Source organism: Cucurbita maxima, unplaced genomic scaffold (genome assembly GCF_002738345.1).
Source record: "Cucurbita maxima cultivar Rimu unplaced genomic scaffold, Cmax_1.0 Cma_Scf00026, whole genome shotgun sequence".
Classification (NCBI taxonomy): domain Eukaryota; kingdom Viridiplantae; phylum Streptophyta; class Magnoliopsida; order Cucurbitales; family Cucurbitaceae; genus Cucurbita; species Cucurbita maxima.
Window position 1 is genome coordinate 2,478,629 of NW_019272042.1, and position 21,657 is coordinate 2,500,285.

The 21,657-nt window shown below is 37.5% G+C and overlaps 3 protein-coding genes and 4 non-coding genes across 9 annotated transcripts; 1 reads left to right on the forward strand and 6 right to left on the reverse strand.

Annotated features, from left to right (window-relative positions):
- Window positions 1-1,165: 1,165 nt before the first annotated feature.
- LOC111499310 lies at window positions 1,166-3,649 on the reverse strand. 2 transcript variants are annotated; one of them, XM_023150880.1, is made up of 4 exons: window positions 3,268-3,649; window positions 2,424-2,573; window positions 2,271-2,341; window positions 1,166-1,594 (listed from the first exon to the last, which is right to left on the reverse strand). In XM_023150880.1, the coding sequence occupies exons 1-4, from the start codon at window positions 3,605-3,607 to the stop codon at window positions 1,403-1,405; spliced, it is 753 nt and encodes a 250-aa protein (XP_023006648.1). In that variant the 5' UTR covers window positions 3,608-3,649; the 3' UTR covers window positions 1,166-1,402. The 2 variants fall into 2 exon arrangements, with proteins under 2 accessions (XP_023006648.1, XP_023006649.1); XM_023150881.1 differs by having other exon boundaries at window positions 1,166-1,614.
- Window positions 3,650-9,483: 5,834 nt separating this feature from the next.
- Window positions 9,484-9,564, reverse strand: TRNAL-AAG. The gene has a single exon. It is a non-coding gene; the product is annotated as a tRNA-Leu (tRNA).
- A 161-nt stretch (window positions 9,565-9,725) lies between these two features.
- On the reverse strand, window positions 9,726-9,806 carry TRNAL-AAG. The gene has a single exon. It is a non-coding gene; the product is annotated as a tRNA-Leu (tRNA).
- A 324-nt stretch (window positions 9,807-10,130) lies between these two features.
- TRNAL-AAG lies at window positions 10,131-10,211 on the reverse strand. Its single transcript has one exon. It is a non-coding gene; the product is annotated as a tRNA-Leu (tRNA).
- Window positions 10,212-10,372: 161 nt separating this feature from the next.
- TRNAL-AAG lies at window positions 10,373-10,453 on the reverse strand. Its single transcript has one exon. It is a non-coding gene; the product is annotated as a tRNA-Leu (tRNA).
- A 2,508-nt stretch (window positions 10,454-12,961) lies between these two features.
- Window positions 12,962-15,603, reverse strand: LOC111499307. The gene is made up of 4 exons (XM_023150875.1): window positions 15,255-15,603; window positions 14,426-14,575; window positions 14,254-14,324; window positions 12,962-13,294 (listed from the first exon to the last, which is right to left on the reverse strand). The coding sequence occupies exons 1-4, from the start codon at window positions 15,589-15,591 to the stop codon at window positions 13,073-13,075; spliced, it is 780 nt and encodes a 259-aa protein (XP_023006643.1). The 5' UTR covers window positions 15,592-15,603; the 3' UTR covers window positions 12,962-13,072.
- A 200-nt stretch (window positions 15,604-15,803) lies between these two features.
- Window positions 15,804-19,173, forward strand: LOC111499268 (tRNA-specific adenosine deaminase 1). 2 transcript variants are annotated; one of them, XM_023150817.1, is made up of 10 exons: window positions 15,804-15,994; window positions 16,214-16,334; window positions 16,561-16,748; window positions 16,868-16,945; window positions 17,085-17,198; window positions 17,594-17,763; window positions 17,866-17,942; window positions 18,031-18,150; window positions 18,234-18,321; window positions 18,837-19,173. In XM_023150817.1, the coding sequence occupies exons 1-10, from the start codon at window positions 15,832-15,834 to the stop codon at window positions 18,948-18,950; spliced, it is 1,233 nt and encodes a 410-aa protein (XP_023006585.1). In that variant the 5' UTR covers window positions 15,804-15,831; the 3' UTR covers window positions 18,951-19,173. The 2 variants fall into 2 exon arrangements, with proteins under 2 accessions (XP_023006585.1, XP_023006586.1); XM_023150818.1 differs by having other exon boundaries at window positions 17,594-17,754.
- Window positions 19,174-21,657: the final 2,484 nt, after the last annotated feature.

Below are 21,657 nucleotides of genomic sequence, written 5' to 3' on the forward strand. Positions count from 1 at the left end.
TTTTTTTTTTTTTTTTTTTCTTTTAATGATCAAGAAGGTTAATGGGTGCATTTGATGAATGAGTATGGAATTTTGTGGGGTGTGTTGGGCAGGAAAGGCAATGCATAATTGAAGGTGTTGAAAGAGGAGAAGGAATTGAGTTCATAATTGCTATCCATCCCGTTGAGTTTTTCTATAATTTGGCCTCTCGAACACAAAGGGTATGGTTTTTCAATACTATGGATTCATGTTGTATGATGATTGTTCCTTTTGGAATGTTTGCTGGATATCATATTTATTTTCCCAATTTCACTTGGGAATTACAATAAATCAATTCTTCAAAACTGCTTCAATTATAAGTTTGTTCGTAAAAAAAATGCTTTAAATTAAACGAAACGTTTTCGTGTTCGTTTTAATTCGTAATGGTCTATATGTTTTATGATTTTTGTCACTTTTTAAAACACAGAATATTATTTTCGAAAAGAATTTAAAATTTCAAAAAATTATTGGAGTGATGAGATTTTAATTAATTAATCCCAATTAATTTCTTTTAATTAATTATTAATTATAAATATATTATTTAGACTTATTAAATCTTAACTGGTAAATGTTTTGTATTATGTTAATTATTTTAGTTAATATATCTATAATTAATTAATATGGTATATTTTCTACTTTTATAAAATATTAATTATAAATTAATTTAATTTTAATAATTATGTTGAAATAAAATAAATTTAAACTCATAAATAATCATCATATTAAAGAATTGATTATACCTATTATATTATATATTATAAATTATGATTTTTTTCATAAGAGAATTCTTTTACATTTTCGTAATTAAGGTGAGATTTGGAAAAGCAACTAACTTTTATACAAATTTACAAAGACTTTGAAAAAATTTTGTTTTTTAAAATAAAATGTATAATCACTCTAACAAAACAAAACAAATTTATAGTTGAAAATTAATTAAATAAGTTTTTTAGAATATTAGTTGTGATATTGATCGAGATTATAATTGTCTTATAGCTTGTGCATGCTTTTCACTCTCACTCTCAAGACAACTATCGATCTCTTCTCTACCTCATAAATAAGGTTTATGTTGCCTCAAGAACTCAAGACAATTCGAGTTAAATCTTAAAGAATGCAAATGTTGTTTGGCGAGCCCAACAACAAATAAAGATGAAACAAAATGAATCATGTTCATAGAACTATGTACGGTACATGTCTCTGTTTGTACAAAATTTAAACACATATCAACCATAAAATTCTATATACACGTAGAGAAGCTAAACCCTAATGTAGAGTATGCCAAAATTATGCATCCACATGATCCAGTGACCATTATTATATGCATATTTCACAGATAAAGATTCATCAAAGAGAAACTTACATTGGCTTCACAGGTATTATTCCAATGTCAATAACAGACCAGATAGCTAGCATGTAGTCCTGTACAGCAGCTCAACAAGTTGCGTGAACTGACTGTCTTGAATATCCACACAAACTTGGAGGTATAGGATATATGGAAGAAAAAGTAAACGGGATGCAGAGTGATAATGAAGTAAAATACTTTTCCTCCCTTGACACCCCCAATTATGCAATCTTTATTCTGCACCATATCACCTCATACTAGTTGTTGTTAGAAATCACAACTCTCTACAATAGTACGATATTGTCTACTTTGAAAATAAACTTTCATGGCTTTGCTATTGGTTTCTCCAAAAGGTCTCGTATTAATGAAAATGTATTCCTTAATTATAAATTCATAATCATTCTCTTAATCAGTCGATATATGACTCCCACCAACCATCTTCAACAAAGTTATTTGGGATAAGCCATAAAATTTAAAATTTAAGTAATTATAATTCATATTTAGATTGCGATAACTAAGTATTTGGAAAGTTTATATAGAGATCAATAAAATCACAATAAACAAATAAAGTATCAAAGTATATATAAACATTACTTTGGTCCTTGTACTCTTTGCAGGGTTTATGTGTTTTCATAATTTCAAAACGTTCATTTTAGTCCCTACATATTCAACTTTGGTTCGTTTTAGTTCTTTACTAATAGCTATTAACATTGTCACATTTTAAAATGGACCATTTTAAAATTAAACTAGAACTTGAATGAACATTTTAAAAAGTACCCCCACTAAATCCATGACCAAACTAGAATTTAAACTATTTTAGTTATGCTACAAACTAATGGGTGAGCTAGAACACCAGCTAAGAGATTTGAGTTTCATTAGTAAATGCTGTGAAAAATGGTTATGAAGTCCTTACCTCTGTGGTGAAAGTAACTTCCCCAGTTAGAGCACCGAACTTGACCTCCGTCTCTGTTAAAGTAATAGAAACTGATGTAGAAGAAGAAAACAAATTTCAGAAAATTTAAGACTATTCTTTTACATTAACTGCAAAAGGAAGAATTCAAGTTACCTAACTCATCGGGGAGGATCACCAAGTCAGACACGATATTTATGAACTCCGTTGAACGAATTGCAACAAAAACTCCGAAATCAATTGGGCTGATATCAATATTTTGGGCATGTGACAATACCAATGCAGAGTATTGCAGATATCCAGTATCTGAAATCAGAATTAACAGTTTAAAAATTGAATTGATGGTAGAAATGTATCAAATACTGCACAATTACAGACCGGAGAGAAAATGATTCATATGTGATGAAGGCAAAAAGAACACATAATTCACGGCTCTGTTCTTTCTTTTCATATCAAATATCAAATTCCATGTTCGTTTAATCCATCGCTCTATAATTTAGTGAAAACCAAAACAACGACTATTCTAGAGATCAAAAAAATCCAAGATTCAATCAAAATTGCGGGAATCGTCGTCAAAAAGGAATCGCCAGAATGACAACATTCAGTTCAATTAGAATCAAGATTCTTCGGAAATGAAATCGAAATCGTCGCAACAACAACTATTCCTGCTATCAAAATGGCCGTGAAAATCCCTAAAATCATAAAATTCAAGATTCATTCAAAATTACAGGCCGGAGAGAAATCATAATCAATTCAAGAAATCACAGTAACGACGACATTCAATTCAATTAGAGTTAGAAAAAGATTTCATCGCACACTAGGCACAACGATTCTGGAGATCAAAAAAATCCGGAAATGACCTAACATCGTCAAATCAAAGTTTCAATCAATTTCAGAGCAGAGAGAAATCATCCTCGATTAAGAAATCAACAGTGAATTCAATTAGGAAATCACGATTCTTCAGAATAAAATCGAAAAACGTAGTGAGTAATAAACTTACGAGGATCCTCAAATTTCAAGGGCGCGAGTCTTTGGTTTCCGCCGATATAGATGGTCATGGAAAGATCTTCGCTGTACATATTGGAAATATTAGTAGCGAAGAGTTGAAGGAGAAATTTGTACCGATGTTCCTCGAAGTTGTCGCCGTCGGGGTGCAACTGAAAGGTAGTGAAGAATGTAGGCAACATTCGAAGCGATGCAACGAAGGGATAGGGAGAAGAAACGACGATTATGGACAACTTTTCTCTTGAGCATTTGATATCGGCTTCATCGCAGAGCGTAGCCAATGGCAACACCGCGAGCCTCAGATCATACACTGTGTCAACGTGAATGGTGAACATGGCGACGCTGAGAGACGAAACTAGAGTGTGATGAAATTGGCGGGCAAAGAGTGATCGCGTTTTGAATTCCTATTTATATTTCCTTCATTTTCATTTTTCTCCTCGCACTTCCAAATTTGGTTGGTAATAAAATTTAAATTTTAATGGGAAATTAAATCGACCTTGCCCGTCTCTCGTTAGTAGAAACTAAGTACTTGAAAAGCGCGTTAAAAAAACGTTCCTTCTATTGCTTTGGTTGGCCTTTCTGTACACCAATAGCAATGAAAGAAGACTAGTACTCTATAGGGTATGATTTTGTGTGGAGTACTTTTTTATAGCATATCAGAAGGATTCGTTCAAAGGAGATGCTTGTGTGATGTGTGGTTGGTATTAGGCCGGATTTCACAAATGCTACCCGTATTGTTGCCAATGAAAGAAGACTAGTACTCTATAGGGTATGATTTTGTGTGGAGTACTTTTTTATAGCATATCAGAAGGATTCGTTCAAAGGAGATGCTTGTGTGATGTGTGGTTGGTATTAGGCTGGATTTCACAAATGCTACCCGTATTGTTGCCTTTGGCTCGACGTACGCAACACACATGAAGATATGTTTTCATGTCTAGTGGGACGTAAAACTGTATATTGGTCGTGGCACTCTCTTTCTCCCCTCTATTTGTGTCCATGGTAGATGCTAGAGTTTCCGATGTGGGCATGATTAGAATCGATGTAGATCGAGTAGATGCCATAGAAAGCAAAAATAGGGTTTCCTCTATTTGCACCTCCTTGGGAAATGAAAAGGAAGCAGTGGTTGAGAGTGGGATTTGAACCCACGCCCTTCCAAAGGAGAACCTTAATCTGGTGCCTTAGACCAACTTAGAAATCTCAACATGCAATCAATTAGACCAACTCGGCAATCTCAACATGCGATCAATTAGACCAACTGGGCCATCTCAACATGCGATCGATTAGACCAACTCGGTCATCTCAACATGCGATCACTAATGAAGGATGGGTCCAAATCTGGAGCATGTGTCATAGAGAGCCAAACTAGGGTCGAGAGCCTCGCTATTTTTCGTCTGGCGCCTTAACTATTTTTCTTACGCCCTTTTGGACCAGAACCTTAATCTCAATCCATTTTTCTTATGCCACGTCCAACTAGGGTCGAGAGCCTCGTTATTTTTCTTACCTTAATCTCGGTCCTATGCCTTGTGCCTTAACTATTTTTTTTATGCTTATCTCGGTCCCCTATGCCTGGCACCTTAACTAATTTTTTTTATGCTTAATCTCGGTCCCCTATGCCTGGTGTCACAACCATAGTATGAAGAGAGTAGGTTGTGACCCTCACGCCATGACAAGTAAAGGGGCGTCCCTCAAGAGACGCCCCATCCGATCATATGCGGGCCAACATAGAAGAATGTCATGATGCGATCGAGGAGGACGATGCATCATCCAACACACCACCACGCAAAGTGGGTATTGAAGATATATGTTGAGACATAAGCATAACAGAGACATCAGCATAGACATGAAGGAAAAGATAGGCTTGTTGAAGAGCCAGGTAGGACCCCGAGCCTTAACCTCAAAAGTCGAGGTTTCGGAAGGAATTTGGACATGCAGTTCGGGAGTTAAGTCCGTCCATATGAAATATGAATGCTCGCCAAGTTTGGTGTCAATCGGACATTGGACGGACAATGCACGACATCGTATGACATCTCACCAAAATCATGTCTACACCAATGAAAATGGCTCAAAATGTACTATAGGGGTACCATGGTGTTAGCTCTCCACCACCCCTGGGCCCTGTGGCCTAAGTGAGCTACCCTGTGGCACATACGTGTGTCACAGTGTGGGCGAGCGTGTCGAGACGAGTGTCTCGGGCGAATTCCTTTGAAATGGGTTTTTGAAGGACAGTACCGGACGGCACGGGTGTGCCGGTATTGCGCCCTAGCCCGCGTGTTGGAGGTTGCTACATACACCCGCTATCCGGGACGGTATCCGTAAATGACTCGGCATGGGCACGGGAGGGCCTATGCCTCGATAGAATCCAGATGGATGGATGTTCGGAAAGTTCCGATGAGATGAACGACACGCGGGCCCATTCTCGATGGCATGACCGAATGAGTTATGATGGCCGACGACATCCCGAGACTCGGGATGGCACCAAGACATATGGACCCTATCGATGGGGATCGAGATGACAAGATGAGATGTGACGTTATATTGAGAGACCTTGGCCCGAGTAGAGGCAAGGTCGAGCCGAATGAGTTGGTCTAGCGTACAGGCAAGTCGGATGCGTCGCAGATGATTGAACATACATGCACAGGTGGCGTATGTGGTTGAACAAGCTTGGATTCCACACAAGCGATGTTCGATTGACGAAGACAAACCTTGCCTAAGATCCGACGAAGCCACAAAGTCGGGGCGAAAAATACATATGGGGCTTAATTCCCCTTAAGGGGAGTCGTGAGTGAGCGTGTATAGATCACGACGCCGCACGGTCAAGAAGGTAGGACCGTGACGCCTTAACTATTTTTTTTTATGCTTAATCTCAGTCCTATGTCTGGAGCCTTAACTATTTTTTTTTATGCCATCCCCTTTTGGACCAGAACCTCAATCTCGATCCTGTCCTTAGACCAACTAGGTCATCTCAACATATGGCGCCTTAGATCGACTATCTCAACATGCGATCACTATTAAAAGACGGGTGCGTGCAAATCTGGTCCATGTGTCATAAAGAGCCAAAAACATTGTTGAGAGTGGGATTTAAACACACGCCCTCTCAAACTAGAACCTTAATTTGATGCCTTAGACCAACTTGACCATCTCAACATGTGATCATAGTGTCATAGAGAGCCAAACTAGGGTCGTTTCTTATGCATATCCCATTATTGCTCATTTAAAATACAAAAAACTAGGGTGTTAGTGCAAAAAGTGGGATTTGAACCCACAGCCTTTCAGACAAAAACCTTAATCTAGCACCTTATAACAACTTGACCATCTCAACATGCAATCACTAATGAAGGATGGGTGCAAATCTAGACTATGTGTCATAGCGACCCTGAGAAATGAAACAAAAACATTGTTGAGAGTGGGATTTGAACCCACGCCCTTTCGAACCAAAACCTTAATAACTCAAACTAGAACCTTTGAACCCACCTTGTTGGGATTTGAGCCCTTAACTAGAACCTTGTTGAGAGTGGGATTTGAACGCACGCCCTTTCATTTCAAACCAGAACCTTTGAACCCACCTTGTTGGGATTTGAGCCCTTAATTAGAACCTTGTTGAGAGTGGGATTTGAACGCACGCCCTTTCATTTCAAACCAGAACCTTTGAACCCACCTTGTTGGGATTTGAGCCCTTAACTAGAACCTTGTTGAGAGTGGGATTTGAACACACGCCCTTTCAATTCAAACCAGAACCTTTGAACCCACCTTGTTGTTGGGATTGGAGCCCTTAACCAGAATCTTGTGAACACATGCCCTTTCAATAGAAGCCAAAACCTTTGAATCCTCCTTGTTGAGAGTGGGAGCCTAGAACCTTGTTGAGAGTGGGATTTGAACACACGCCCGCCCTTTCGATTCAAACCAGAACCTTTGAACCCACCTTGTTGTTGGATTGGAGCCCTTAACCAGAACCTACCTTGTTGAGAGTGGGGCTCCAATCTTGTTGAGAGTGGGAGCCCATAACCTTGTTGAGAGTGGGATTTGAACACCTTTGAATCCACCTTGTTGAGAGTGGGATTTGAGCACATGCCCTTTCAATTCAAACCAGAACCTTGAACCCACCTTGTTGAGGGTGGGATCCTAGAACCTTGTTGTGAGTGGGATTTGAACACACGCTCGCCCTTTCAATTCAAACCAGAACCTTTGAACCCACCTTGTTGTTGGGATTGGAGCCCTTAACCAGAACCTTGTGAACACACGCCCTTTCAATTCAAACCAGAACCTTTAAATCCACTTTGTTGAGAGTGGGAGCCCAGAACCTTGTTAAGAGTGGGATTTGAACACACGCCCGCCCTTTCAATTCAAACCAGAACCTTTGAACCCACCTTGTTGTTGGGATTGGAGCCCTTAACCAAAACCTTGTGAACACACGCTCTTTCAATTCAAACCAGAACTTTTGAATCCATCATCCACCTTGTTGAGAGTGGGATTTGAACACCTTTGAATCCACCATCCACCTTGTTGAGAGTGGGATTTGAACACATGCCCTTTCAATTCAAACCAAAACCTTTGAACCCACCTTGTTGTTGTTGTTGGGATTGGAGCCCTTAACCAGAACCTTGTTGAGAGTGGGATTTGAACACCTTGCTAAACCCACCTTGGTGGGAGCCCTTAACCAGAACCTTGTTGAGAGTGGGATTTGAACACCTTGCTGAACCCACCTTGGTGGGAGCCCTTAACCAGAACCTTGTGAACACACGCCCATTCAATTCAAACCTCTTTCAAACCACAGTGGAGCCCTTTCTTTTCAATCCAAACCAGAACATTGTGATTCGCCTCTTTCTTTCAAACACTAGAGAGTGGGATTAGAACCTTTGCCCTTAACCAGAACCTTGTTGAAAGTGGGATTTGAACACACGCCCTTTCAATTCAAACCAGAGTGGGAGCCTTTAACTAGAACCTTGTACCTTGTTGAGAGACACCCTTTCAATTCAAACCAGAACCTGCCCTTTCAATCCTTGTTGATAACCGAACCTTGCTGAGAACCCAGGCCTTTTCAAACTAGAACCTTAATCTGGCACTTTAGACCAGGTGCAAATATGCCGTATGTGTCATAGCGACCCTGGAAATGAAACAAAAACATTGTTGACCTTAATCTAGCACCTTAGACTAGGTGCAAATCTGCAGTATGTGTCATAGCGACCCTCGGAAATGAAACAAAAACTGGCACCTTGGGAAATGTAACAAAAACTTGGCACATGGGAAATGAAACAAAAACGGGCACCTTGGGAAATGAAACAAAAACTAAAACATTGTTGACCTTAATCTGGCACCTTAGACCAGGTGCAAATCTGCAGTATGTGTCATAGCGACCCCGAGAAATGAAACAAAAACTGGCACCGGGGAAATGAAACAAAAACTAGCACCGGGGAAATGAAACAAAAACTTTCACCTTAGGAAATGAAACAAAAAAAAAACTCGCACCTTGGGAAATGAAACAAAAACAAAAACAAAAACTGGCACCTTGGGAAATGAAACAAAAACAAAAACTAGCACCTTGGGAAATGAAATAAAAACTGGCGCCTTAGACCAACTCCCCCATCTCAACATGCGATCACTAATGAAGGATAGGTGCAAATCTGGAGTATGTGCCATAAAGAGCCAAACTAAGGGCGAGAGCCTCACTATTTTTCATATGCACGTCCCATTAGTGCTCGTTTAAACCGTTCGGACCAGAATCTTAATCTAACGGCTTAGACCAACTCGGGCATCTCAACATGCGATCACTAATGAAGGAAGGGTGAAAATCTGGAGTATGTGTCATAAAGAGCAGAACTAGACTCAACCATCTCAACATGCGATCACTAATGAAGGACGGGTGCAAATCTGGAGTATGTGTCATAAAGAGCCAAACTAGGGTCGAGATCCTCGCTTTTTTCTTATGCACGTCTCATTAGTCCTCGTTTAAAATACAAAAAAAACAAAAGCGACATTGTTGAGAGTGGGATTTGAACCCACACCCTTTCGGACCAGAGCCTTAATCTAACCAGAACCTTAATCCGACGCCTAAAACCAACTCGATCATCTCAACATGCAACCATTAATGAAGGACGGGTGCAAATCTAGAGCATGTGTCATAAAGAGACAAACTAGGGTTGAGAGCCTCGCTTTTTTTCTTATGCACGTCTCATTAGTCCTCGTTTAAAATACAAAAAAATAAAAGGGACATCATTGTTGAGAGTGGGATTTGAACCCACGCCCTTTCGGACCAGAACCTTAATCTGGCGCCTTAGACCAACTCGGCCATCTCAACATACAATCATTAATGATGGACGGGTGTAAATCTGGAGTATGTGTCATAAAGAGCCAAACTAGGTTCGAGAGCCTCACTATTTTTCTTATGCACGTCCCACGGATTTGAACCCACACCCTTTCGGACCAGAACCTTAATGGACGGGTGCAAAAGCAACATATTGTTGAGAGTGGGATTTGAACCCACGCCCTTTCGGACCAGAACCTTAATCTGGCGCCTTAGACCAACTCGGCCATCTCAACATACAATCATTAATGATAAACAGGTGTAAATCTGGAGTATGTGTCATAAAGAGCCAAACTAGGGTCGAGACAAAAGCAACATTGTTGAGAATGGGATTTGAACCCACACCCTTTCGGACCAGAACCATAATCTTGCACCTTAGACCAACTCAGCCATCTCAACATGCAATCATTAATGATGGACAGGTGTAAATCTGGAGTATGTGTCATAAAGAGCCAAACTAGGTTCGAGAGCCTCGTTATTTTTCTTATGCACGTCCCACGGATTTGAACCCACACCCTTTCGGACCAGAACCTTAATGGACGGGTGCAAAAGCAACATATTGTTGAGAGTGGGATTTGAACCCACGCCCTTTCGGACCAGAACCTTAATCTGGCGCCTTAGACCAACTCGGCCATCTCAACATACAATCATTAATGATGGACGGGTGTAAATCTGGAGTATGTGTCATAAAGAGCCAAACTAGGTTCGAGAGCCTCACTATTTTTCTTATGCACGTCCCACGGATTTGAACTCACACCCTTTCGGACCAGAACCTTAATGGACGGGTGCAAAAGCAACATATTGTTGAGAGTGGGATTTGAACCCACGCCCTTTCGGACCAGAACCTTAATCTGGCGCCTTAGACCAACTCGGCCATCTCAACATACAATCATTAATGATGGACGGGTGTAAATCTGGAGTATGTGTCATAAAGAGCCAAACTAGGTTCGAGAGCCTCACTATTTTTCTTATGCACGTCCCACGGATTTGAACCCACACCCTTTCGGACCAGAACCTTAATGGACGGGTGCAAAAGCAACATATTGTTGAGAGTGGGATTTGAACCCACGCCCTTTCGGACCAGAACCTTAATCTGGCGCCTTAGACCAACTCGGCCATCTGGGATTTGAACCCACGCCCTTTCGGACCAGAACCTTAATCTGGCGCCTTAGACCAACTCGGCCATCTCAACATACAATCATTAATGATGGACGGGTGTAAATCTGGAGTGCGCCTTAGACCAACTCGGCCATCTCAACATACAATCATTAATGATGGACGGGTGTAAATCTGGAGTTTGTGTCATAAAGAGCCAAACTAGGTTCGAGAGCCTCGCTATTTTTCTTATGCACGTCCCACGGATTTGAACGCACACACCCTTTCGGACTAGAACCTTAATCTGACGCCTTAGACCAACTTGGTCATCTCAACATGCAATCACTAATGAAGAACGGGTGCGGATTTGAACCCACACTCTTTCCGACCAGAACCTTCATTTGACGCCTTAGACCAACTCGGTCATCTCAACATGCGATCACTAATGAAGGACGGGTGCAAATCTGAAGTATGTGTCATAAAGAGCCAAAATAAGGTTAGGCTATTTTTCTTATGCACGTCCTATGCTTGTTTAAAATACAAAACAATCGAAAGCATTGTTGAGAGTGAGATTTGAACCCATGCCCTTTCAAACCAAAACCTTAATCTAGCGCCTTAGACCAACTTGGTCATCTCAACATACAATCACTAATGAAGGACGAGTGCAAATTTGGAGTGCTCATTTAAAATACAAAAAAAAAAAGAAAAGCATTATTAAGAGTGGGATTTGAACCCACACACTTTTGAGAATTAGAACCTTAATCTAGCACCTTAGACCAACTCAGCCATCTTAACATGCAACTATTAATCTAAGACAGGTCCAAATCTGGAGCATGTGTCATAGAGAGCCAAACTAGGGTCGAGAGCCTCCGCTATTTTTCTCATGCATGTCTCATTGGTGCTTGTTTAAAATATGAAAAACACACTAATGGTACCTTTTTTGGGTTTTGGGAAATGAAACAAAAATATTGTATAATGCACGTCCCATTGGTGCTTGATTAAAATACGAAAAACACACCAATTGAGAGTGGGATTTGAATCCACGCCTTTTTGGACCAAAACCTTTATCTGACGCCTTAGACCAACTCGGTCATCTCAACATGCGATCACTAATGAAGGATGGGTGTAAATCTGGAGCATGTGTCATAGAGAGCCAAACTAGGGTCGAGAGCCTCGCTATTTTTCTTATGCACATCCCACAACATGCGATCACTAATGAAGGACGGGTGCAAATCTGGAGCATGTGTCATAGAGAGCCAAACTAGGGTCGATAGCCTCGCTATTTTTCTTATGCACGTCCCATTAGTGCTCGTTTAAAATACAAAAAACACATCAATTGTACCTCTTTGGAAAATGAACCAAAACATTCTTGAGAGTAGGATTTAAACCCATACCCTTTTGGACCAAAACCTTAATTTGGAACCTTAGACCAACTCAACCATCTCAACATGCAATTACTAATCAAGGACGGGAGCAGATCTAGAGTAAGTGTTATAAAGAGACAAACTAGGGTCGAGAGACTCCGCTATTTTGTCCGATGAAAATAAAATTAAGCAACATGATAAATAACAAAAATACCCCTACTTGACATTTTAATACCCCAAGGGTGTGACATACACCTATGAAATAGGAGTGCGTAGGGTGTAGAACTCAGAGGCTAGAGAGAACTTAATTTCATACAATTGGTAAGCTTTAGGAATGTGACGAGCACATAACTTAAGAGCTTTACTCGGAATAGTTCAACGAGAGTTTACTAGTCTCTAGTGAGTATAGATTGCTTTAGGAATCATTACCGATAAATTATCTAAATTTCATAATTTAGCGGTAATGATTTATCATTTTTATAGGATGTGACTATTTTGAAGAAGTGACAAGGCAAGTAATAAACCACTTAGTTACTGCTCCATCATTGTTTAGATTGTTTGGTTCACTAAGACCTCGTCTCTTGTTAGCATGTGTTAAAAAAATATATATATATATTCGTTAAAGTCAAAAGTCACACTTAAAACTCAGGGGCTCATGTCTGAAAGTTATTTTGGAAATATCTTAATCTCATCTTATTAATTCTTGAAAATACAGTTACTCTCGGTAATTGGTCGAATAAATCATCTATCTAAGGAAGTGGATATTTGTTCTTTACTATCACCTTGTTTGACTCGAGAGTCTATACATAAGTGCACAGACTTTTTCTTACATACATAAGATCATAGCTTCGTATTGTGATAAAACTTAAAAATGTCCAAAAATTCAACATTTTTTATTCAAAATTGTGTAACTTACTACAAAAATCGACATGATCTATTATTATCAATTATCGACATTTGTATTCTATCCATCTATTCTCCAAATTTCACTAATACTTGTATTTATATACATTTCACTGCCATTCTTATAGCCTCTTACCGTTCTACTTCGGTAGAACTTCCCATCGATCTTCGGGGTTGAAGGCCACAATGTTTGTCCATCGCCCAGTTTCGAATTTCACAAAAGTGTTCCCACCAGATGACGTATAAAAATATACCATATTGTCAAGATATGATGCTTGAATAAAAAAATTCAATGGAATCAGAGTGACTGGAAACTTGATTCCATCACCAAAATTAGAACCTCCAATAACACACCGATTGTCCTGCATGTAAGTTTGCATTTCATTGGTCATTACACTAGTAAAGTAACAACAAATCTAAAAAACCTAAACAATTAGGTTTGATCGTATGATCATAATTGTGTTCATACCATTCGAGCTCCTAACAAGTGACTATCAATCTTAAATTAAGGATGAAATAATGCAAATTCGTATTTACTCTGATAGCATGACTAGCCAACCACTAAACTTAAAACCTTAAGCTAACCATACCTAATATATTTGATTGTTTATTTATATTCACACTTGTCCTTCATTTGTGAGGTCAGAATAAGGGTAAAATCCAACTAGGGACTATCAATATTTATTATATTAGGAAAGATACAAGTTTGAAGTCTCGTGTCTTCTATGTATGTCGAGTTTATACTAGTAGGTTGTGTTGAAGATTATTGGGAGTGAGTCTCACATTGGTTAATTTAGTAGAAGATTATGAGTTTATAAGTGAAAAATACTATCTCCATTGGTATGTGAGGAAGCCCAAAGCAAACTCATGAGAGCTTATGCTCAAAATGGACAATATCATACTATTGTGGAGAGTCATGATTCCTAATATGGTATCAAAGTCATACCCTAAACTTATGAGCCTCGAAGGTATAGTAAAAAATGACTAAAGTGTCGAACAAAGACTGTACTTTGTTCGAGGAGATGATTGTTGAGGATTATTGGGAGTGAGTCCACGTTGGTTAATTTAGTGGATCATAGGTTTATACCTTAGAAATAGGTATGAGACCAACTGGTTCCGGATCACTTATTTAAATTCTTAACACTCCCTTCACATGTATACTTGAAAACTAGCATAAGATCCAAAATGTGACTATAAATGCTAATGAAGAAGGAAATAACACTTCAAAAGTTTGAACACGGGTTTATTCATCGAAGGGATGGATTCAATTCAAACATTTGAAAAGTTTCCTCAACTTTCAAGGGATAGATAGATTGTGTACCTCCGCAGGAAGCGCGAACTCCATTAGTATAGCAGAGAATGTCACTTTTGAAACCGTTGCAGTAACCCAGACTGTTAGAGAAGACAAGCTTTCATAAACTTTCAAGAAGACATGGATTACACTATGTATAAGTGTTCGCAAGACTGCACATGGGGAGAAGAAATGGAGTTACTTCTAGTATTGAAGGCACATAATCTTGTTGCAATGTCTCTGAACCACTCTGCATCAATGGCGACAAATGGTCCGTCGTCCATTTCAGGAACGTTAGTATTAGGGGTAGGACCCATCGCCAGTATAGTGTTATATCTTAAATGTCCAATGCCTAAAATCAAAATGAAAAATCAAGAACTCGAGTCAAGAAACACGAAGATACGGCAACGAAAACAATCCGAAAATTGACAGATTTAAGCGAACTGATCGAAATGGAACTTTAGGGATTTTGTTCACAGTTTATCCAATTCGTAGATGAGACCCATTCCCAATACGTAAATCCACTCGTCTTTGCTGAATTGAAGAAGAAAAACCCTAAAATACAGAGTGTTGAAAATTTCCTCGATTATCCACTCAGATTGACGAAATAACAAACAAGAAACCGCAGATTCACCAAGAAAGCAGGAGAAAAGTAAAATCAGAACCGAAAATCTTGAGAAAAACATTTGTGAAACATGAAGATACGGCAACGAAACCAATCCGAAAATTGACAGATTGAAGCGAACTAATCGAAACGAAAATTTAGGGATTTTGTTCACAGTCTATCCAATTCATAGCTGAGATCCATTCCGCATACGTTTAACCACTAGTCTTTGCTGAATTGAAGGGAAAAAAAGAAGAAAACAAAAAAACAAAAACCTAACATACAGAGTGTTCAAAATTTCCTCGATTATCCAGTCAGATTCACGAAATAACAAACAAGAAATGCAGATTCACCAAGAAAACATAAAAAAAGTAAAATGAGAACCGAAAATCTTGAGAAAATCAAAGGCGTTAAGAGAGGAACATACTATTTGTGAAAAAGAGGTTGGTGCAGAAAGGCTGATCCGGCATGAGAGCGGTGAGGAGAATATTGTCGGTGCCGGTAAGGGAGATGGCGAAAAAGAATTCGTCGATCTGAAGAGAGGAACGAAGTTCTTCGGGGCCATTGGGATTAGTGGACAAGATGGTGAAGAAAGACTCCGAGATTTGAAGCTGTGCGTAAAGGCAAGAGGTGCTGTTTTCGCGGGAGGCTGTGAAGAAGACCGTCGAGCGAGAGAATCTGAAATCGGCGAACGGAGCGAGGTGGAGGAGTGGAAGAAGATTGTACGTCAGAGCTTCCATTGCTGCAACCTGGAACGTTAGCATGGTGAGAGAGAAAATGGCGGGAAGGTGAAACTTGAAGAAATCCTGCAACGATTTCAACGGTCTATTTATTGCTTTAAACCTTTTTTATTATTATTATTATAAAAGCATTATTTAATTTTTTTATTTGAGGGTATTATTGTAATTTTCAAAAATTGAAGGTTTTTTTTTTTTTTTTAATTTAACAGTTTTCTTAACACCCCTAGTTCAGTTGTGTGTAACAGCGTGAGAGAGGAAGGAAAAATGGAGGATTGCTTCTGTTCATCCCCTTCTTCGGAGAGCTGGGGAGAGACGGTTTCGGAGAAGGTATTCTCGCTCTACAACTCTCTCCCAAAGAAAGGCAAGCCTCAGGGTCATGAAGTCACTGTATTGGCTGCATTTCTCGTTTCATCTCCTTCCGCACAAGGTTCCCTTTCAAACCCTACCAATTTCCCCTCCGTTTCCTGTTTTATGTGCAATTTTGATGGTGTTAACTCTACTGGTAGTGAAAGCATCCTGTTTGTTTCGTTTCGTTTTCGTTTTCGTTTTCGTTTTCAATCAGTGATCCGCGTTTCTGTTGATTCTAGTTCCAGATGAAAGTTACTCGAACTGTTTTTAAATGTTGTCTATCTTGTTATCGATTTAGATTTGGAAGTTGTGGCGTTAGGGACGGGGACTAAGTGTCTCGGTCGCTCGCAGTTAAGCTCAAATGGTGACGTTGTGAATGATTCACACGCCGAAATAATTGCTCGGAGAGCTTTAATGAGGTTTGACTTGTTTCTGCGTTTTTGTTGCTTTCTTTGATTTGTATGAACATTTCTATGATTTGGTATACTTTTGGTATCTAGTAAGTGTAAATTATTAAGTTTGCGCTTTTGGTTTCTAGGCGTTTATTTTGTCACTGTGCCAGTGAGATTTTGTAGTTTGAGATATTATGTATTTGAGATGAGCTTATAAACTTTGTTCTTTTCCCAATCTGACTCTGTTTACCAGGTTCTTCTACACACAGATTCAACATTTGTCCCAGAACAACTGTGAGAGTGAACATCACAAAACGAAGAAGATGAGGTGTGACAATGTAATAAATTTTTTGTTTCAATTAGATGAGGAGGCTGGTGCTGAACGAAAATATGTCATGAGAAAGGGCTGGAAATTGCATTTATACATATCTCAGTTACCATGTATATTTTCCAATTCCCATGAATTGAATATTGATTTTTTAAAAGAAAGTTTCGTATATGAATTTTGAAATACAATGCACGTGCATCAAATTGTTTGTTCTTTCTTGGGTTTATGCAAGGTGGAGATGCTTCATCTTCAACTCCCAGAGACGTCCAACCTAGAACAGAGGATACGCCACCATGTTTGATTGATGAAGGTATGGATACACTACCACAGGCTAAAATGGAAGATAGTGATTTCTTGCTTATATTTCATGTTTAAGGGGGGGAATTTACCTCTTAACATAAAAAAATTTCTTAATTCGTGAAGAATGTATGGGTGGATTCAAATTTCAGGGGATGATTCACAGTGCATAGGTTTGGTTCAGAGGAAGCCTGGTCGTGGTGATACAACATTGTCAGTTAGCTGTTCTGACAAGATAGCTCGATGGAATGTAGCTGGAGTTCAAGGTGTGTTATGTGGTAGAACCATAGCAGTAGAAGTTAACCTTATTAATACCATGCTGTAGTGAGCTTGGCTGGGTGACAATAAGCTATAATCTGGTAACTTAATGTTGAAATGACATGTATTTTGTAGCACAAGCATATTGCCAAATGCACGTGTTTTTTGTGAGAGTTATTGTTAGTCACAACTTTCATCTTCTGTTCTGTTAGTTATTTGAGCATGCTTGGATTATGTAATTTCTGACTTAGCTACTATACGTGCGTATCGATTTATCTTTTTCTTTTTAGTTTTTATAATGGTGTTCTGCATCACTATTTGCGGGACCATTTTATGGTTTGAATTTGTAATGTACAAATGCTTTATGCATCAACTGAGATGGTTTCTTCTCATCTTGTATCAGGAGCTCTTCTCTCGTACTTTCTTCAGCCTGTTTATCTTTCCTCTATAACAGTTGGATTGTCCCCTCATAGTGCCAAAAATTGTACACTGAAGGAACAAGTGAAAAGAGCAATATGTGATCGAGTACAGCCATTTTCGAATGAGCTAACGACTCCCTTAGAGGTGAACCAGGTACATTAAGCACTTATCTTAGGTACACAATATGGCAGGACAGGATGACAATTTTATGCTTTATAACTTTTTTTTAATTTTTTGTGTTAAGTGGATTTGCAGCCATTGTTTTGCACAGCTCCAATACCACCAAAGGAGTTCCAACACTCGGAGTCTGCTTTAAACACGATAACTTGCGGGTAATGTCTCAACTAGATCAAATGTATGTGCAAGAGTTGTCTTGTAAGCGATCACATGGTTAAATTAATTTTCCTGGCGAACTTACAGGTACTCTATTTGTTGGAACAAGTCTGGCTTGCATGAGGTCGTCCTTGGAACTATTGGAAGAAAGCAAGGAGCCTCTGCTAAAGGGGCACAGTATCCATCAACTGAGTCATCTTTATGCAAGTAATGATATCACTTTAACCATGGTTTGACTAGCTTGTGAACATAGTTGATCTATTCTAATCAGCATTGTATCAATATCTCAGGAAGCGGTTACTGGAAATGTTCTGGTCGCTTAAAAGTGTATGCCCTACTAAATTTCTTGCCAGCAACATCTCTTATAGAACGCTGAAGGTAAATTTTATTTCTGTTTAGTCTGAACACCTTGAACCTTGAAGGAAAACTGTTACTAAATCTCATCTGTAGAAGTCCCGCATTATAAATTTTCTGACATTGTTTATCATGCACTATTATATTGTGATGCATCAAATGAAGTCCTTCACATTCAAGTCGACCCCAAGGGTTGGGTTCCGTGAAGAAAGTGAATTCAAACATATGGTCATCAGTTCAAGATCCTTTGGTTTACAAACTTTGGACAATAAATCGCAAACTTTTGGTCTATATGATATTATAGGACAATAAAGCGCGTCTCCTAGGGAGAGGTTTCCACACCCTTATAAAGAATGTTTCGTTCTCCTCATCAACCGATGTGAGATCTCACAATTAATTAGTCCATCGTTCTGAAATATAAAACATCGTTCTGAAATACAAGACACCTGAAATTGTAGAAAATAGCTTTCATTTACCCCTATAAATGGTATACTTTTCATGTGATAATGATGCCAGTCGCATGTTTAAATCCAATGCAGGATGGATCTCAAGATTACTATTTAACATCTAAAGTTTTCAAGGAACAATCAGCGTTTAAGAACTGGATATCAAAACCTATCAACTACGAGGCGTTCTCATTTGGATGTGGGTGAGGTACGTGTTTGTTAGCCATCCATTTTTAATGCTAACTGAAAGATAAGAGGTGAATATGAATGTTTCTGGATGATCTGCCTCTATGTTTGTACAATCTTTCTTGGTCTATGCCAGTGAAATAGTTAGCTTTTGGCTTTCTGTATTTTCAACCTCTCAAGGCTCCAAAAGATGTTTTAACAACAGATCACTCTATAAAAGCACGAGTAAAGATCATTATAGCAATTTTTCTCTCAATTTAAATAGGCTGCCGATTTTGCTGAATTAATTAGTCTCTAGCAAAAATAGAATTTCTCAACTTTTTGAAAACGTCGAGTCTTCTTTGTTGGACAATAATAATAAATGATTAAACGAAAGGAGTGATAAGAGTCTTTCACAAACTCAAGTTCAAGACATCCAGCTGCCCCCACGTTACAATAGGAACTCGTGTAGAGCCTTTTCTTTAACGTGGAACTAGGGCTTGATGAGCGTAACTCACCAATAAAGCTTATAGGCAAGGGTCGAAGAATAGATCCTACAAATCCAACCCGTGAATTGCATCATTAATCTAATTCCAAAATTTCATTCTTATTTTGAATTTTTCACTGCAAATTCACTAGCAATCGTTGATCAATCATAGGATGATGAATTCATTTCAAGCTTTAAACACATCGTCTGTCACACTATGGGATTTGACCATGCTTAAAATCGCTAATTTAACATCCAGGAGGGAGATGTCGAATACAAGTATTAAAGTGAAGTCGTAACAAGTTAACCGTAATGGACGGTGCGTTTGAATCACCTTCTTCAACGATTCATAACTAGTGGCCCACCAACACTTTAAAAATTAATTATGACATCATTTAGTCATACAATACTAATTCCTCTTCCAACTTTAGGAGACTTTGCTCAAGTCTTCTATATACACCATAAAGTTAGACTTATTCTAAACTTGACTAATACTTTGGAATAAATTATATTCTCGAATATCAAATTTAAATCTCTCACCTGTACACATGATGTTAAATATATATATATAAATATATATTATTATTATTATTATTATTATCAAATTTCAATTTGGGGTTAATAATAATATAATTCATTAATATTAAATTTTAAAACTAAATTATAGTATTTTATAAATAATAATGACAGAAATTATAATTTAAATTTTAAAAGTTTCCAGAAGGATGGTTAAGTTAGTTATAAAATGTTATTATTATAAATATTTGTAATTCATAGATTTAAAATATATTAAAGAGTGAGAATAATATACTGTACACTTAATATATATTGTTAAGATGAAATTTTTATTTAAAAAATAAAATATTTAACCCGTTATATAAAAACTAAAACCATATTAGAAAATAATAATTAATTAAAAGTAAGTTGAAACGACTATTTATTGACTTGTTTATTTATGGAAATAAGAATAATGTCTTTTAAATTTAATTTGATAGAAACATTTTTATTAAATTCATATTTCCAATTTTTGCCACGTGTATATATTATTATATTATTATACTATTAAACAATTCAACCACTAAAAATATTTTTTATTTAAATTTGCCACGTGTAAATGAATTAATTTTTCTATATGCAGTTTGGATTAAAAATAAGAAGAAACACCATACAAACACTAAAATAATATTTATAAACTAAAATTAAAAAAAAACGAAAAAAACAAAGCTTTAATAATTTTTTCTTTTTTTTTTTAATATCTCTTTCTATCTCTTCGTAATTATATATTATTAAAACAAATTTATTCTTTTCTTGGGAGAAAAATACATTATTTTTGTAATTTTCTACTACGTCATGTTGACTAGTTGCAAATAAAATTATATTATTTGCATTACTTTATTTTATTTCTTTATGGGTAAAATAACGTTTTGGTCTTTGTTTCTTAGTAATTAAATACATTATTTTTTTAGGGTTTTTAAATTGGCACTAAATGAGCATTTTTTTTATTATTATTGAAATTAAATTACAGCTTGTTATTATTTTTTTTATATTCAATTTTATTAATTGATTTTTAATTTATATTTCATTGACTTGAGATTTTTTAAAAAATCCCTTTTAATGACTAAACTTTAAATTTTGAAATTTACTTTATTTACTCCCAAAGTAAATAAGTCTCAATCATTAATATATTTTATAAAATAGGATGGGTCAAGTCATGTCGAATTAATTAATATTTAAAGCGTGATTAAATTACAAATTTACTCCGTAAAATTTGATTATTCAACTTACCTAATTCTGAAATTTTGGGAAGCCTTGATTAGGTACTTTAACCACGTTTCTAATGTTACTCAATATTGACTATAATTGATCTATATTACTTCCTGTCGAGATAGAAAATCCTCTCCCTAACAAATATATTTTACAATTATGAGGCTGACAACGATACGTAACGAGTAAAAATAGACAATAGCTGCTAACGGTGGACTTGGACCGTACCAAATGGTATTGGAGCCAAATATCGAACAATGTGCCAACAAGAAACGCTGGCCTCCAAAGAAGTGAATTGCAAGATCCCATATTGGTTAGAGACGAGAATGAGGAAACAAAACATTTTTTACAAAGGTATAAAAAATCCAACATCGATTAAAGAGGGGAACGAGAGGATGGAGCATACATTATAAGGATATAGAAACCTCTTCCTAATAGACAGTATTGCAAACTCGTGAAGCGGAAGGAGATACGTAAAAGGTAAAAGCTGACAATTTA